This window comes from Diabrotica undecimpunctata, chromosome 6 (assembly GCF_040954645.1).
Source record: "Diabrotica undecimpunctata isolate CICGRU chromosome 6, icDiaUnde3, whole genome shotgun sequence".
Taxonomy (NCBI): domain Eukaryota; kingdom Metazoa; phylum Arthropoda; class Insecta; order Coleoptera; family Chrysomelidae; genus Diabrotica; species Diabrotica undecimpunctata.
This window is the reverse complement of record NC_092808.1, coordinates 160612762-160631340: the sequence shown is the minus strand read 5'-3', so window position 1 is coordinate 160631340 and position 18579 is coordinate 160612762. Positions and strand designations below refer to the sequence as shown.

General features: G+C 34.5%; 1 protein-coding gene across 3 annotated transcripts in view; it reads right to left on the bottom strand.

The window, feature by feature from the left end:
• Window positions 1-18579, bottom strand: part of unc80 (unc80, NALCN channel complex subunit) — an 87124-nt gene that overhangs the window by 21082 nt on the left and 47463 nt on the right. For all 3 annotated transcript variants that reach the window (XM_072535961.1, XM_072535963.1, XM_072535964.1), the window contains exons 28-43: window positions 13383-13785; window positions 11938-12026; window positions 11262-11412; window positions 10037-10535; window positions 9827-9983; window positions 9458-9705; window positions 9046-9253; window positions 8231-8417; window positions 7334-7547; window positions 5976-6180; window positions 5032-5164; window positions 4580-4720; window positions 4228-4527; window positions 3765-3999; window positions 3086-3281; window positions 2790-3008 (exon numbers count right to left, since the gene is read on the bottom strand). In XM_072535961.1, coding sequence (XP_072392062.1) covers window positions 2790-3008; window positions 3086-3281; window positions 3765-3999; window positions 4228-4527; window positions 4580-4720; window positions 5032-5164; window positions 5976-6180; window positions 7334-7547; window positions 8231-8417; window positions 9046-9253; window positions 9458-9705; window positions 9827-9983; window positions 10037-10535; window positions 11262-11412; window positions 11938-12026; window positions 13383-13785 — 3585 coding nt within the window. The remainder of the gene's footprint in view (window positions 1-2789; window positions 3009-3085; window positions 3282-3764; window positions 4000-4227; window positions 4528-4579; window positions 4721-5031; window positions 5165-5975; window positions 6181-7333; window positions 7548-8230; window positions 8418-9045; window positions 9254-9457; window positions 9706-9826; window positions 9984-10036; window positions 10536-11261; window positions 11413-11937; window positions 12027-13382; window positions 13786-18579) is intronic.

The following is an 18579-nucleotide window of genomic DNA, read 5'->3' as shown; positions in this document are numbered from 1 at the left end:
CAAAGAGATTGGGACCAGCACATTCATTTATTCCTAATGGCCTACCGCTCGGCCGTGAATGAAACTACAGGCCAGACTCCAACCTGCTTGATGTTAGGTCGTGAAGTTCGTTTACCCTGCGACCTAGAGTTTGGCTGCAGACCTTCCGAAGAACATGTTGCAAGCGAAGATTATGTCGACCGCCTGAAGTTAAGAATGAACAACATTCATGAACTTGCCCGACAACACATCCAGATAGCCAGTGACAGAATGAAAGATCAATATGATTCTCGATGCAAGAGTGAAAGCTATGAAGTAGGTGATCTTGTTTGGCTTTATAATCCGCAACGTCGTCGAGGCTTGTCTCCCAAACTGCAAAGACAATGGGAAGGTCCATATGAAATTAAAAAGAAAATAAATGACGTAATATACCGAATTAAGAAGTTGCCGAAAGGTAAACCAAAAGTAGTTCACATAAATCGTCTTGCACCATATGCTGGCTCAAATGAAACAGAAGAAGCACGAACCCTTCAACATGAGATCAAAGATGACCGGCGACCAAGCTTTAATGAATTTATGTCAAATTACGCAGAGAGAAAGAGTGCTAGATTCGGCGTGACCAGAGAAGTTCAGCAGGATCTTTTTAGGGTTCCGCATAACGTCTCTCTAGCCCACTGTGTTGCCCAAGATCTTGAGATGACTAAAGGAATCTCATCCGTATTTTATAAGAAATTCGGTCGTTTGGACGAGTTAAAAAACCAGCAGCCTAAAGTTGGAAGAGTACTGAGATTAGAAGATGGTTCTCGATCTTTGCTGTATATGGTGACCAGGAAGTCGTATACAGACAGGGCAAGCTACGAGGATATATGGCGTGCTCTAACTAATTTGAAGAAAATTGTGTGCAATTACGACATCAAGAATTTGGCCTTACCCAAGATAGGTCATGCACTAGATAATCTGGACTGGAAGATTGTCAGAAGCATGCTTGAAGTGATCTTCCGAGAAACCGGCGTACGAATTACTGTGTGTTGCATTAACCCGATGAAATCGTATCCTTCAAAGTCAGTAGACTGTTATTTCTTTCTAAAGGGTTCATGCAGAGCTGGAGAGTCCTGTAGATTCCGCCATCCTGTGCCTACATATAGAGTTGCTGATCGGGACGGTCAGATTTAAGAGGGGAGCAGTGTTACGAACATGCTTTCGAGATGGCCCAGGTAACGGTTGCATTGCATCTCTAATACCCTTCCAGAAGCTTCTCCGTGTATCGAGTGCGAGAGAGAACAACAGGTCACGTAGGCGAATTAGAGGTGGGACAACTCCCGAATGTTCTGGAACTTAATACTTTTGGTATATATATGACGCGATTTTAGAAGTAGAGTTAGTCGATAAGAGAGTACCGAACTGTAAAGTTATAAATAAATATATGTATATAAATTCGAACCGCTCGTTTTATTTAATCTCGCTACAGTATTGTTTTGGCATCCACCATCTAACGACACACGTTAGATACAGATACAGATACAAATGTATATACGGTATGAAGGCATAGCCTCACGTGGCCCATAAGAATGGTTCTTGCATTTTACACTACGTAAAAACGTATGTTAACATACCGGTTTTGATCTTCTACAGCGATCAATGCGGAGGTCAGAATCGAAATATTGGCATCTATTTGTACATACATGAATATCTCCAATACTTTCAGTCCTACAGTCATACATCACAAATTTCTAGTTTTCGGTCACTCCTACATGACACGTAATAAATACTTTAAAGTGATCAAAAAACAAAAACGATATTTTAAAGACTTTTTTGTCAGACGATTGAGTAAAAGTTGTTTTCAGTTAGAAAAAGAATAATAAATTTCAGGTATTTAAAATGCCCTCTGAAAATTGTAAGTGTACTGAATAACTAGAGAAGTTACTTACAAACTAGAAAAAATGGGAGCAAGATATAAAAGTAGAATGGCTTAAAATACAGTTGTAAATGTTCAAAGCAAAAGAGCCCTTCAAAATTTATTTTAAATATTCAAATAACAAGAGTGTAATATTTAATTGTGTTGACGTCTTAAATAAAAGAACAGAAGTCTTTCAGATATAGAGAGAAGACTTCTACTTAGACATCCTCTATCCTGCTGGAAGACCCATAGAGCAATTAAAATATAAAGGCCTTTAAAGTTTTCTTCCTCTCGACTTCCGCCGGTCTATCACGAATTCTACACAAACCTGAAGACAAATGTGGAGGCAATAGCAATATTGGATCAGAAACAGATGAATAGGTGACCCAAGTGAAAGTTTTATGTTTTTTCGTATAAGCTTAATATTTGACATAGTGGCCCAACTGATTTTTTTTGGTATTGGTATAAAAAAATTTTTTTTTTAACTTTTGCTTACTCGACTCATATAATGTATAGGGTTCCAGGAATGTTTGTGTAAGTGATAAGAATAATACTGATTAATAAAAAAAACTGGTTACATTTTTAGTTCAATTCTTTAGTTGCCGGTATCTCAAAACATCAATTTAACACTTAGGCCATTGTGCTTCTGAGCGACTCAACTGACTCCGGAAATCGTTCTCAAAAAAGATTAATAATAAAATAAAATTAAAAATTCTGAGAAATAATCTCAGACCTATTTACATAGCAGAATGGGTTCTCCTTGCAGCAGAGTGTCAAAGTTCCTTCTCGAAATAATACAGCCTGTAGCACACAACACATCTTTTATTAAAAACTCACAGCAGTTCTTCCAAAAACTAGCAAAAATAATTAGAAATCTCAGTCAATCTTATAAAATAACGCTAATAGTTCTTACCAGCATCTGGTAACCTCTAACACTTTCTGAGGAATATGAGACTACCATCACACACATAGAAATACAGTCTAAGATGGTAACCATCTCATTCTCGTCGTGGTAGCAAAAATCGATAGCTTTCAATGGTTTATCTTCTTTAACCAATTCTGCGATATTTAGCGGATCAGGAGATGGCGTTTCCAGACTAAGAAGTAAATTGAAGAGACAACTGGATTGAATCTGGAAAAATTTTCATTAATAGTATTAAGAAATATTGCTATTATTATTTTACAGTAATCTTTTTCGAGGACATGTACCTTATGGGCATCTCCGTACGTTCCGTCTTCATCCGTATCCAACATTGCAGATACCGAGCCAAACATTTGTAATATGAATGGTTTTCTGTTCATTAAATAAAATTGTTTTACTGCATATTCAATTGTAGTCGTCACCAGTTGATTGGTTTGATGATTGGAGTAGATCTTCAGCAAAGTAGGCATGATTAGTAGATAACTGCAATAAAAAACGTGAATTAATATATACATCAATTGAAACTATGTATTACAAACACTGTGTTTAAGAACAGAAAGTATTTTAATTTGAACGCCACAAAAGATGGTTATGTCATATGGAAATAATGTGATAAAAAGGATCAGTGAGAAGACTCTAAAGTTATTTCAGGAGGTAGGACATAACGCTAGAGACTTCGTTTTCAATGCTTCGCTAGATTGACTAGATTGAAGAAAATTTGGACATAAAAAACTGAAAATACTACTATACCTTGTATAAAAAGTATATACTACAATATAGTATAAATAAAGACATAATTTTAGAGAGAAAAGATGGGTATTTATATCTTGTGATCTCTGTAAACAAATATTAAAACAGTTCCATACAAAATAAAAAAACAAGCTAACAATCTTGCATTCACGAGGTTTTTGAACAATGTATACCAACCTAAGACACCCCAATAGAAAATTTGTAAAATGTACTTACCCATTCGTCGAAAAAATGTTTTTAAAATGAAACGCTGCATTGATATACGTTGCGGTAACGTATCTCAAAATGCAGGCGTCTTCCGAATGCAGAACCAAAGCTCCATTAAGCACGTTCACGAAGAGATGGATATCTCCGGAGTAAGCAAAGTTGCCAGCCATTGCCTCGAACATTCGGGCTATCAATCTTACCCACATAAATTTGTGTAAAACGTCCAATCCAAGTAGTTCCTTACCTAAAATATTCAGGCAATTAGGTAGAGTTTCGTATTTTAGATATAATTGATTAAGAGTTAAAATAGAAGAAGTAGAGCCTGTGCTATTAAATAGGTTGGTGTTAGGCGAGGTTCCTTTTGGATCCTTAGTTAAACGAACTCATAACAAAATGTATTCCAAATCACTATATTAGTTTATTTTTCTAACAATTAACTTTTGTTTATAAGTTTCTTTGTAAGTTTACTTACCAAGTGGTCCGCTTTTATATAAATCTAAATCAGATTCCAAAGCTTTCCTAGGAAACGATGGTAGCTTCATCAATTCCTCGTGGAGAAAAACCACTCTTTGCACCACCATATCCACATTCTTTAAAATAGCCCATGTCAAAAGAACTTTCCCTATTTCCACAAATTTATGCAACAATTCTTGTTTTTGTAGAGCGTTAAAAGCAACGTCTGGTTTCATATGGACAAGCTCCAGTTGTGGATACTGCGATCTTTTAAAAAAATAATAATCACGAACGTAAGCTGAAGGATTCCGAATTTGATCTAAAAATAATCTCGGTATAGTAATAGAAATATAGATATTTTTGATACTTACGTGTTTTGTAGTCTACCAAGAAAAATTCTTTATGTTTGGATTCTTCTATACCAAAAAAATCCAAAGCTTCTCTCAATATTTGACAAAATTGTGTATCTTCTTGAACAGGAAACTGGGATGGAATTCCCCCTGCATCTGGATCTAAAATTACAGAATAAACGCATTAAAAAATAATAAAAACTATACGAACCGTTTATTAAAATATTAAAAAAATTAATTTGAACAAATACAAATACATAAATACATATTGCTGATAATGAAAATCGCCGTTCCCCAAATCTCGTTCACCGAGAATTATTTTTTATGTAAACAAGGGTTGTGAGACGGTGACCATAAATTGATATGTATTATCTGGTCACCGATCATATTATTGTTATTGATAGTTATTGGTGATTTATAAATCACTGTTATATACATAATACATTAAACTATAATATACAAAAAAAGCTTACCTTGTGGACCGTGAACGATAATTTTCTTTGCAGATGGAACGTTTGCCGTTAACAAAATGGACGCATCGCATTGTTCTTTGCGTAGAATCTGTTTGAGATCTTTAAACATAATGCCATGGACGCTATGAACAACCTTAAAAGTATAACAAAAATTTTAAATTGGTTCAAAGAAAGTTTTTTTTATCTTTATCTGGTATTAACAAAAGTAAACTTTAGTTAAGCACAAAAATCAACAACGGAATGAAGAAAGTTAAATTATGTTAGGTTGGGTTAAGTGAAATCAAGAAAAAATAGGTTTTATGATATTTAGATGTGACAATGAACAAATGAATTCATTTGTAGTATCTAAAATTTAAGGAGAAGGGATGCAAGGTTAATAATAAATTTCTTATATTAATATAAAATTCAAACTGAGGAAATTAAACGTCATAAATATAAAATAATTAATTTACAATTTTGCAAAACAAATTTCCTTATCAAGTTTTTCTGCTCCTAGCAGTCGCTCTATATATCTGAGATATAGAGTAATATTTAAGGGCCAGCTCCAAGATGAAATGAAAGAATGAAAAATCCATAAAAATCCTTATATCTAGATGTGTAGAACTAAAGAAGACAATTGTCATTGTCTTATTCAGTGCAAAAAGATCGCGTCTCTAAAGTGGAATTGGTCAGCTTATCAGACAACCGATGAACAAGACGAGACAGATGGAAAGAGCCGAGGCAGACCTATGTCTAGCAGTGGATACATACAGGTTGATGAAAATGATTCAGTGCAGATACTTATTGTTAACAATACTTGTCCCATCTAGAAGCACCATAAATAAGGAATACAGTTGTTGTTGTAAAGTTCTGCTTAAGAAGTAAACACTAAATTACTCTAAATATAATTAAACTTCTTTTTCCAACAAAAAAAGACAAGCAAAAGTAATTTTTATGTTTAATACCATCCATAAAAGTGATAGAGCAGCCCCAATCAACTTCTGACCATCTTCATGGGGAGATCTTACGTAGAACATCACGTATCCAATTATATAATTGTATAGAGCAAAAGCTGCTTGTTGTGGTAGCTTTGGAATAAATCTGATCAAATGTCTTAATATTTTGAACATGAGTTCTTGTTTTTCTCTGGTTAGTCTTTCTAAAATATATCTAAAAAAAGGAAAGTGTTATATAAGCATTATTCTTAGTATTTATTTAAAATTAATTTAGAGAATTTAATGACATTCATTAGTGATATCCTGAGTAAAGCAATGTGGCTTAAAATTCATTTATTCCTAATAATCGTAATCAAAAGAATTTAGTCCTGGGAGGGAGTTGTCCTTGTTTTTAAGCCTTAGATGACCTGGTATTCATATCGAACCGTTTTAGCTAGAATTCAAATTTGTTAATCTGATGTTTAGCTGTTTACAATATTTCAATGTTTTCTGAGTCATTGCTGACTTTTATATATATTTAAGTACTGGTAAAACTCATTAAAATATCGACGATATCATTATATTTCGACAGAAAAAAATTATGACATGACAACATATTTAATTTTTTACATTATTGTATACCTCACCCTGTACATTAGTCGTTTGAAAACTGTGAATATAATGCACATCTGACACGCGGAAATAATTTGTTTTTCTTGTATTCGTTAAATTCTATCATGTGGCACCTCCCATGTTACAATCGGAGCAATAGGAGCGAAGATACATCTATATGCTTTTTATGCAAACCGACATATTTTATTTTTGTTAACGCTAACATACTCCTTCTCCACTCCGTCTTTCAACGAGGGAAAAGGGAAAGAATGACCCTTAGCGTTTTTACTGTTTTCTCAAAAGAATGAACATGGTGCGCATTCACTAATGCGCTCGAAGTCTTGCTGCCTCGTTTCTAATCCTTTGCAGTTTTTTCATGAGGAATAGAAATGTATTTGGTACTGGTTAAGCTATATGTTTTGTCCGATATTTCCCATAAAAATTATTTAAAAATCTCTTTAACCAACTACCACCCAGTTGCGTTACTTCTTTCTTTGCCTTATATTTATTGCTTTTATGTGCTTGTCAGACGTCGTTCCATCGTATTCTGATTTTCTTTAAATTTGTTTGCAGGATCTTTATTTTTGTGGTTCCAATGTGCTCGTTTTATTTTTGGTCTATTAATATCTACCTAAAAGGTAGAATATATTGAGCATTCATCCTTACCAAACGTTTCAATCAATAAAAACCATTCGTTTTATTAGAAAAACATGCAGAACATTTTATAAACAATCAGCAGTTTTTAGTGATATGGACATAAATATTAACATACATACCTTAAAAATAGAGCACTATCTTCTACTAAACACGTCCAAATCACCTGGTAAGCGACTTCGTAGACAGCGTTTCCATCAGCTGATACTGCAGCGTCGTCCAGGAGATTTATTATTTGAACTACAGCAGAACAAAGACATGACGGAAACAAAGAGTGCGCCGAATGGAGATGATGACCAGTATTTCTTGGTTGGCCGTCAACTTGTTCATCATCAACTAAAATTATTATTATATATTAATACAATTGGCAGATAGGTATAAATATTTTAAAAATTGTTACAACCAACAATTTATATATACGAGAATTATGAAAAATATGTATATTCATTCATTCATAGCAGCTTATAAAAGAAATATAGACACAGAAATCTCTCCCCAATGATTGGAATAGTGGACTTCTTTGCACCATGCACAAAAAAGGATATATCTTTGAATGCTCTAACCACAGAGACATTACGCTTCTAAATGCAGCGTGTAAAATATTTTCCACAGTACTTTATCACCGTATGGCACCATATGAAGAACGGATAGTAGGAAAATACCAGGTTGGTTTCAGAGGTGGTAAATCGACAATTCATCAGATTTTAACCCAGAAACAAATTTTAGACAAACACTGGAATTTGACATTGATACTCATCACATATTTTATAGACTACGAAGCATCCTACGACTCTGTTAATAGAAGAGAAATGTTCAAAGAAATAAGAGAGCTAGGAATACCAAATCAGTTGGTAAATTTAACAAAACTAACTCTAAAATTTTCTTTCTCTAACCCTTTTCTTATATTACTATCCTGTTGTTACCATCTTTTAGCAATGTAAAACAAAAACTTGGTCTGGCACTGTTCAAAATATAGTCATTTGATTTAGTCAGTATTAGTTTGTCTTTTATCAACTCACCTTCCTCGTGTTCTTCTCCAGTGTGGTAGAGACTAGGCTCGTGCGCAGCTTGGATGGTTATAGGAATGGTAGTTATTAAGAAGTTTTCCCTTTCTTCCCTCTTTTTATCATCTTGTGCTTGCAGGGCCATTTTGATTAGTTCAGTTTGCTGCTTCTTTCTAGTTTTGGTAGCTGTTACTAGAGAGCGCTAAAATAAGTATACTTGACTTTTAGAATGGATGAATTTGTTTTATATAAATTTGCAATAATTCTTTTTTAACGTTTCGTGATAAAGATTTACAACTTTTGTACTCGATATTAAAATTTATTTGATACTAAAATTTTGGGGTTAAGTGGATATGTTAAACTCCCATTTTAAGGCAGTTTTCCCAGTGCTCGCCCAAAGTTAACTCAGTCGTGATTTCTGTCGTTAAGTGTTTTTAAAATACTGATAGTGTAGCTATTTTACATTTCCAAGCTATTTGTAAAGCACGTATTAAAATAAATAATTCGGTAATCTTGACCAATGTTGGAATTAAATTATCTAAATAAATAGAATGAGCTTTTATGATCACGTTTCTATAGATTTCTTAATTTATTTTAGTATATTATGGTTATTCTCAGAGTCTTTTTGCAATGTTTATTGAAATTTCTTTCCTTGTAAAATCTATAAATAGTTGCTTCTTTAATTCTTATTACATAGGCTTAATTATTTGTCAAATATTATTGGAAAAATGTTATACATAGCTTTGTTGTTATCCTATAGTTACCACTGTTGCAATTTATTCTGCTGTGATTAAATATGTAATAAGAAAAAAATTTTCAAAATGACTTACATGTCTCTCTTGATTTATAGTAACTTCTTCAACCTTAGTCTTCACTAACAATTCCCAGGGGGAATCAACAACATCCAATGATTCTATACCGATTTTTGGGGACGGTAAAGTAAACTCTATTCCTGGAGGCGGGACTTTAAAAAGAACTTGAGCGTTTTCTTCCATCCTGGGCCACGGTTGGTATCTCATCTTCCACAAAACTTGAAATCTACGAAAAGAATAACAATGGTGGTATAGATATATGTTTATAATTGACATATTTTGCCTTTTTAAGTAATTGTCAATTTTTTTAGTTCATACAAGAGCCAGTAAAGATTACCAAATTGTTCTAAATGTTCTTTTTTTTTAGTTTTCTTTTATACTTTTACGCTTCAACCACTGTTTTCATTGATTTCTTTTTTATATAACTTACCGTAAGATGGCATTAATTCTTATAGCACAATCTGGATGAGACAGTCCATGTTGCATTATATCGGATACTGTCTGAGGAGATTTTACGGCACCCAGTATAAAAATAGAAGCAGCACATGCTGTCACTTCTTGATTGGGTTCCAGAAGTAGCTCCCAGGCGACGGGAATAATGTCGACGAAGTTTTCTTCGGTCATAATAACCGCACCTTTAAGTAGAACTGCCAAAGGTGAGTGAAAAGCATCCTTTACCTATAATGAAAATACTAAATCAAATCAATATACCAAGTGAGGACTTGTGTAACTGAGAGAATTTAAAATTTAAAGTAATATTAGCAAAATGTGAAGTAAACTGTAAGTGAAGTAAGCTTACCTGAGTTTTAATGTATTTTAAAATCGGTGGAGGTTCTTCAGGTTTTTTATCAGAACTAGCTTTTGATTCGGCTCCAGTATCAGAGTCAGCGATGTCCCTAGATGAGTCTTTAGAAAATATTTTACCCATTTGACTAGTATCTACGTTTTTGTCGATTCTAAAACAACAATTATTAATCTTTCAGCCTTAATTAAAATAGTTCTTTATTACTTTTCCTTTTTTCCTACACTGTCCTTTCGCCTTATCGGCGACACCGTTGAACTTGTTTGATCGGACACTTTTCTATTTTGCCCTTTCTCCTTTTTAGTTTTCTTCTTGCCACCAAAGTCCATGCAAAGTTTATCGTCTAATATTCCAAATTCCTCACCATACACCTTTCTGGAGGCTTTAATAAGTCTGTTGCAAGCTCTCATAACTCTTCTGTAGCAAAATGGGTGACAGAATTGTTGGTGGGGGCAATAGTAGTAAAAAGAGTTGGACACTTGGATCATAGTTTTAAGCCAAGGCATGTGCTTGGAGGTGTCGTCGGTGTCATTGCTGTCACTCGGACTTTCAGGAGGCTGTTCGTCGCTCAGAACTCCCGGGGATTCTTCCCCGCTAACTTCACCTGGAGCTCCTGGTTCAGAAGTGTCGCTTCTATCTGATATAGAGCTTACTTTTCGTTTCGACTGGATGGAGTCGGTGCGTTTTACAGAGTCTGGAATTTTCCCTATAAAATACCAATCAAGCTAATTATTTTGTATTAATTTTCCCTATTATATATATATATATATATATATATATTAATATTCCCTAAATCAATTAAACAAATTACCACAGGAAGGAAGTAAGAAATTTCCAAAAAAGAAATAGCGGAAATATTCAAGCAAAGTAAGGAGTGGCTATTTTTAAAAGAGAGGAAAAATTTGAAAAATAATAATAGTAATATGAGTTTATTTAGGTACGTATAATATAGATCTAGTTATAGAAGTTATAGAGGTCAAGTACCTGTGACGGAGAATATCTAACAATGGTTACTCCTCAAAGTAACACCATCCATATCCGATCTAAACAAAGTTTGTATTCGAATTTAAATAAAATGTGTATTAATATCTTCAAGTTGTGTTTAATAATCAACCGATTTAAGATAGCCCCAAAAAAGAAGTCAACACATTAAACTTGGATGAAATTAGAGGCTATTCAATTGCCCCCTTCACTAATCTATCCTGAAGATGAATTTGAACCGTCTTTCTGAACTTTCGTTTACGGAAATGAATATATTAATGATGGGAGTTATCATATTTTCATACTGCATAAAAATCTAGGAAATAGTAGGTTATATATTAGAAGTTATATACAAGATAAGTAAATAATCAGGTAACAATAGTAAACCAGAGAATTTAAATTTATACATTAGTTTCATCATATTTTTCATACTTATATTATTCATACTTACATTCCACATCCATCCCTTCTTTAGTGCCTCTTCTCAATTTTAAACTTCTTCTTTTAAAAGAACCCCCAGTAGGTGCTGCGGTTCCTCTTCTCAGAATATATGATGGTCTGGCTTGTTGTTGCCGTTTTGCATCGTCTCCTTGGAGTAGTTGCTAAAAGAAGTTTCGCAATGTTGTATCGCAATGCAATGTTTAGGTATGTGCTATAAAATATTCACAAATACGTTTTAAGGATATATTTAAGGAAGAAAATAAGTGTCAAATAGGATGAACTTGATTGGAGGAGTAGAAAAAAGTTCTGTAGTCTATTTTTGTTGTAAGACATGTAAAATTAATGGAAAACCTGGATAATGATAAATTGTATGCAAAAATATTTTAAGAGCATAAAACAGTGTAAAATATATGACAAATATGAAAGATGTTTTCTGAAACAATAATTAATGAAAATAAAGTAAAAGTAAAATAGACTATCCAGAAAAAAAATTCACGGAAATTTTGGAGAATTGAATGACGAAAGAAAAATCGAGAAGAAAATAATAAAATTTGAAGGATACTTGGTATTGTGATCATAAAATAACGAAAAACAATTTACACGATAATTAATAGAATGCAAAATTAATATCTTGTTGTTTTTTCTTTGTGTAATATAAAATTTATAATATAATGGTATATTTTTACCTGCATAGTAACTGTTGTCTGACTACTACCTTCAGACTCGTTGTCAGGCTCGTGCAACACAAAACTTATCTTTCTTTCTCCGGTTTGACCTACAAAGAAGATGTACAAGTAAGTCATTGCATTCTTGTATTTGTTATATTTACTCAACCATCATATTGCAAATACTATATGTCTACACTATGACTAGAATTATCACTTTGGGCAAAAATTGTGACTGAAATCGTTACAAATAAGTAAAACTTTGAAGACTTTATGCGTGATCTCAAACATTAACTAGGAAATAACATGAAAATTGATGAAATTAACCAAACTAATAATGTCAAGACTGCATACCTTGGACACATACTGAGGAATGATAAATATAGTCTTCTGCAGGTCATCATGCAGGGTAGAGTCGATGGCAAAAAGAGAATAGGTAGAAAGAAGGAAGTCATGGCTGCGAAATATTCGAGACTGGACAAACATGACTGTAGACGAATTATTCCACGTTGCAAAAGACAGAGAAGCTTTTCGAAATGTGGTCGCCAACCTCCATTAATGGGGACGGCATAACAAGAAGAATAATGTCATACATAAAATGTGGAATACATAAAAAATGAAAAAAGTTTTAAGGAAATAATTATTTTACTAGAGAATATTTTCAAAAGGAATATTATTTTTCAAAACTTTTGACAATTCAACAATTTTATGAAGGAAAATAATTTGAAGAGATCTGGTAATGATTTTTATTTGTATTGAAATTAAAAAATTATGTGTCTTTTGTAAAACTGTTTTCTTATTGCATGTCTAGGATAAATGGTATGTTTAAATTAGATTAAGCCACAATTGTGGCTTAAGTACAACATCACAAAATTCAAAACAATCAATACACTAAGATCTATCTTATCCAAAACTAAATCCAACAACACACAAGAAAGATAAAGCAGCTGCATATATAAAATAAGCTGTAAGTGCATCAATTTTTATGTGGGGGAAACTGCAAGACCACTAAGTGTCAGGATAAATCAGCATAAAATATACATCAAAACAGATGCTTCCACAAATCTCAGATATGCAAACATACCTGGGACAACGAGCATGCTCTCGTCCTACTTAATGAAGAAAAATTGTAGTAAATCCATCACTAAAATGTAACAGGCTTTTGTTGCCAATACTAAAAGAAGAAGTCAACAATAAGAATATACCAACAATAGCAGATTATATACCTTTCTTAGGAGCCTAACACAAGAAAAAAAATTGTGAGTCAAATACTTCATTTGAACGAATAAAAATAGTTTAAAATTTTCTCTTAGGTGTCCATTACTAGTGCATTTACCCTATGTCATTTTTAATTCGTAGAATTTTCATTGTATTTTGTAATTAAATAAACGTCCAAGTAGATATTTTAGCAAACAATCTCATCCTACCTGAATTACATATAATATACATCGGTAATTACAACTTGCCTGAATCTCTATCTCCAGCAATGGATTGCAAACTTTGAGCAGATGTCTGAGAGTGACCCATTGACGACAGTGCCATACTCCACCTCCTGTTGGCTTCTTTGCTATATAGCTTTTCCCACGGCGCTGGTTTTCCTTTTTCCATAACTCTAGACGACTTCGGTAACGTTTGGTAAGTTTCTCGAAGAAATGCCGTAATTTCTTGCAGAAGAACGCATGCGATAAGACGTAAAGCCATCGGGCATGAAGATCCGTAGGAATTAATACTGGCTTCGTCCAGAAAATCTTCTTCTTCGTCTTGTATTAAAAGCTCCTTTTGTTTTTGCTCTTCCGCTACCATTGCACTCACTTGTGCGTGTAGAGCTTTGTCTTCGTTGATAAATTCTTCCAGTCTTTGGCCGATTACCTACACAATATTTAAAATTGCCTATATAATCCAGAAAAGACGAAAATTTTACAATTGCAGTCTTTTATAATTAAAAGATAAAAACTCATACAAAACTAAGAAGTTATAAAAACAAATGAAGAATCAAACCTAATACGATTAATACAATTTCAAATCTTAAGATATTTGAATGTGAGTTAGATCAATTAAAAGGTGAATTTTAGAAATCGAATACTACTAGGTACTACTTCTAATAAAGTTTATTCGGGAAATATAAAGCTTTTACTGATTGGAGGTACATGTTCTTATATCATTGTTACTGTTAAAAGCACGAATGACATCCAGATACTTTTAAAGATAAAAATATCTTCAAGAGGTGCTTTACTTTATGGACAAACTGAATAGTAGGTACGTATTATTGTGCCACATACCCCTAATTGCCGTTCTGTGTTTTAGCGAAGTCCAAAATTTTCTCTTCGCTGTCGAAATATTCCACAAACCATTTCTATCGATGCAGAGATAAGCTTAGAAAATTTAAACAGTTCTTGTCGTCAGGTAAGCTATTTTCTAGAATGTGATATCTCGATATTCTTCTTCTACCCCAGTATAGATGGTAAAATTGCATCTGTGGTCATCGAGAAGTCCATCGGCAACTAAACTGTCTATTTCATCTTATTGTAAACATTGGGAAGCTAGAGCACTTTAGACACTCCAGTCAACGTGCGCCAATTGATATTCGTTTCTTCTAGGTTTTCCAAACTGTGCTTTTGTTGTTGCTCTGATCTTGTACATTGAAGGCAGTCTACCAATCCGCAATTGTAACACGTTTGCCGTCTATACGTTTTTGTTTTAAATAATCAGCTATTGGCTCGAGATATTTCTCAATATGGGCGGCCAAACAGCGTATTTAGATCGACTTCTTCCTCTTCGGCAACACCTCTTACTTGACGGACAAATTTTTCACGGCTTCATATTCCAACTCTGCAACAATGGTGTTCTTTAATATTTGGTAGCCTCCTTTCCCTAGGGGTAATATCTACTGAAGGTCTATGTTGCACAGGCCATCAATGAAACATTGAATGATGAATTGGTGCAGAAACTCTTCAAGGGCTTCGTGTTTCGAGCCTTGTATCCGGACTTTCAGTTGACTTGTTTTAAATATTTACTACTTTATCTTAGTTTTGGAGTCAATACAATGGTCTTATAGCTTTTTTCTTCTTCTTCTGGGATGTTCTGGAGGATTTTGGCAGCTTAACCTAGGAGTGGTAATATGAGAGCTGTTGCCTTCTGTCTATTTGCCCATCCATTATTTTGCGCAGCGGTTTTGAATATCTGAATATTTGAATAGTAGTAGGCTTAATTATTTCATTGACAGGGGAGCAAATCATTTACGGTTTATCTTCAGCTGCTTAGTCATTTTCATTTCTAGGAGGATATGGTCAAGAGTTCTCGTTACCTCAGCATGTCTTTTCTCTACTAGACCTCATATCTTCTCTCTCTTTTTTTGTATCTTCAATTTCTCTTTTTTATATCTTCTTGAGCAAGTCGCCAGGAGTGGATTGTATCCCCGCAGAGCTCATCAAACATGGAGGTAACAGCATTATGCACAAATTCACAACATAATAGTCAAAGTCTGGGAAGAAGAACAAATGCCAGAGGAATGGTGCACTGGAGTCATATGTCCACTGCACAAAAAGGGAGATTTATTGGAATGTAAAAATTATAGGGGTATAACTCTTCTGAATACAATGTACAAAATATTCTCCAACACCCTGTACAGCCGTTTAAGTACGTACGTGGAAGAAATCCTTGGTGAGTATCAAAGCGGTTTTAGGCCAGGTAGGTCAACAATTGACCAGATTTTTGTGCTACGTCAAATCTTAGAAAAAACCAATGAATTTAATATTGACACGTTCCATCTCTTTGTGGACTTTAAGTCAGCGTATGATAGCGTCCTAAGAGGTAAATTATACGAAGCCATGAATGAACTTAACATTCCCCATAAATTAATAAGGCTCGTAATTAATAAGACAGAGACACCAATTACTTTTTCACCCAGTTCCTAACAGGGCACGGCTCCTTCAGGGCCTATCTAGAAAGGATAGGGAAGGTTGCGGATGGAAATTGCACAGACTGTGGAGTGGCTGACACGGCCGAGCACTGTGTATTCGAGTGCAGAAGATTTGATGAGGACAGAAACGAATTGTACAGAAAGCTAGGTAGGGTAAGTACAAATACCATAATGCAGGTAGCAATGAGAGGAGAGACTGAGTACAAGGCAATATTGGAGGCAGTAACTCAAATTGTCAGAAAGAAGGAGATATTGGAGAGGAATCTACAGCAAAGGTAGGTAAGAGAGTGAGAGAGAGGGCGAAAGAGAGAGAGAGAGAGAGGGGATGGGCTATTTATGCGATGCACCGGTCTGAAGAGGACCTACCGCATGAGTAGCCTGTATAAAAGGGGGTGGACTTTAGTTGGCAGGCAGGGAGCTATGGGTGTATCTGTGAGCACGACTCCTCTGGGGGGACTGCGTGCGGATGGATCCTTCCACCCTGAATCCAACTCACGCCAGGTCATCCTTAACGGGGACACGGCCTGGTACGGTCTTTAGAAGATTTACCACCAAAAAAAAAAAAAAAAAATAAGGCTCTTAAAAACAACTATGAGTAAAGTGATCTGCAGAGTGGAAATACAAGGCGATATGTCACAAGCGTTTGAAACATATGCAGGGTTACGGCAGGGAGACGCGCTGGCGTGCCTTCTCTTTAATATAGCGTTAGAAAAGACTATAAGATATATAATATAGCCGAGTTACACAATAGGGGAACAATCTTTAATAAATCGACGCAGATTATGGCTTACGCTGACGATCTGGATTTGATCGCACGTACTACACGAGGACTTAAAGAGATGACTTCCACCTTCTTGACAGCCGCACAAAATATGGGCCTTAAAATAAACGAGGAAATACCAAAATGTTAGTATCTATTCCAAATAACAGAGATAGAGCTAGAAACGCCGAAGAAAACTTCAGTATAGACCAATATAATTTTGAGGTAGTAAATAAGTTTACATATTTGGGTTCTCTCATAACAAACGATAATGACACATCTGAAGAAGTAAAACGGAGGGTACTGCTAGCAAACAAATGTTATTTTGGACTAAGCAAGCAGCTAAAAAACAGAAATTTAAGCCAGAAAACCAAACTAATAATATATAGAACACTCATCCTACCAGTGCTGACATATGGGTCAGAAACATGGACCATTTCCAAAACAGACGCAAATCTTTTGCTCGTCTTCGAAAGGAAGATACTAAGAAGAATAATGGGCGCATTCTGTGAGAATGGTATTTGGAGAAGGCGATATAATTTCGAATTGTACGAGAAGTATAAAAAAATAGTAAATGGTAGAGATGTAATATCCTTCATAAAAATAGGTAGGCTTAGATGGGCTGGACATGTGTCAAGAGCAAATGAAAATTACCCACCCAGACGAACTCTATTATCGGTCCCAGTGGGAAATAGGTGTAGAGGCAGACCACGACTGAGATGGAGGGACGGTGTGGACGAGGACGCAAGGAAAATCGGCGCGGCAAATTGGCAACGGTTGGCGATGAACAGAAACGACTGGCGAAATAGACTGGGGAAGGTCAAGGCTCAACTAGAGCTGTAGCACCACTGATGATGATGATGATATCTTCTTGGACTTCTTCGACTTCTTTTTTTATATCTTCTTTAGTCGCTTTTGATGTCTCTATTTTTGGTATAAGACTCACGAGCAACTTACTCTGTCTTCCTCACGACGTCTTTCTTCAGCTCTTTTCTTCTTGACGACGTCTCCCTTTAGCTTCATATTCTTCCTGATGACATATCTCTTTAGTGTTCTTTTCTTTCTGATGACGTTGTTCCATTGTGGCAATCATATCTCTAATTTCCTTCATCTTTGTCTCTCTTTTTCGTTTATTATTATTACTTCTAACAAAAGTTGTTACGGTTTTCTGACAAAACTCACTTAATAACAAATATTACAATAACTAGTTAAACTAATATTTATCGCTTACAAAACAATTCGCGCTGTTATGTGGAATCGCTAATCACTCATAATCAAAGGCCGCCTTGGTTGGCTTATATATTGAAAACAAAATATTCTAGAAGACAGCTTATTGGACGATTAGAACTGCATTAATTCTAGAAGGTCGTGAAAACAGAATTCTGGACTTCGCTAAAGCGCACAGCCGTAATCAAGGGTATGTGACATAACAATACATTGACTTAAACGAAACGACTTTGCATCAAGTAAAGCAAAACCAAATCATGTATAGACTGCCGGTAAATTATTTATTATCTCCGTAAAATTCTTGTAATATCTCTCCAATACGCTACGATTTTTAACTTTTTTCTTAAAAATTTTGGCTTTTTTTTGTTGTCTTATATTGTTTAAATTCCAGGTTTTTATTCTCTTTCTCAACGTCTTACTAAAAGTGTTTAAAATACCTTAAATTTATTTTCAGATACCTTAAAACACTTTTACCATTATTCTCTTTATACGCGTTATTTCCAAGTAAACAAAATGACTTTAAAACACTGCAGTGGTTTCTATTATTTATATTCTAAATATATCACTGACCAAAATAACAAGAATAAATAACTTAATATTGAAAAAGTTGTACTTTTATGCTACATACCTAGAGCTTTATATTTTATGAATATACTAGATAATATAAAATTAATTAATTTACGATTTCAGCTATACATAGCATAGATCATATAAACACGCATCGAAGAATACTGCATGCCATCTACAGACGAAGACC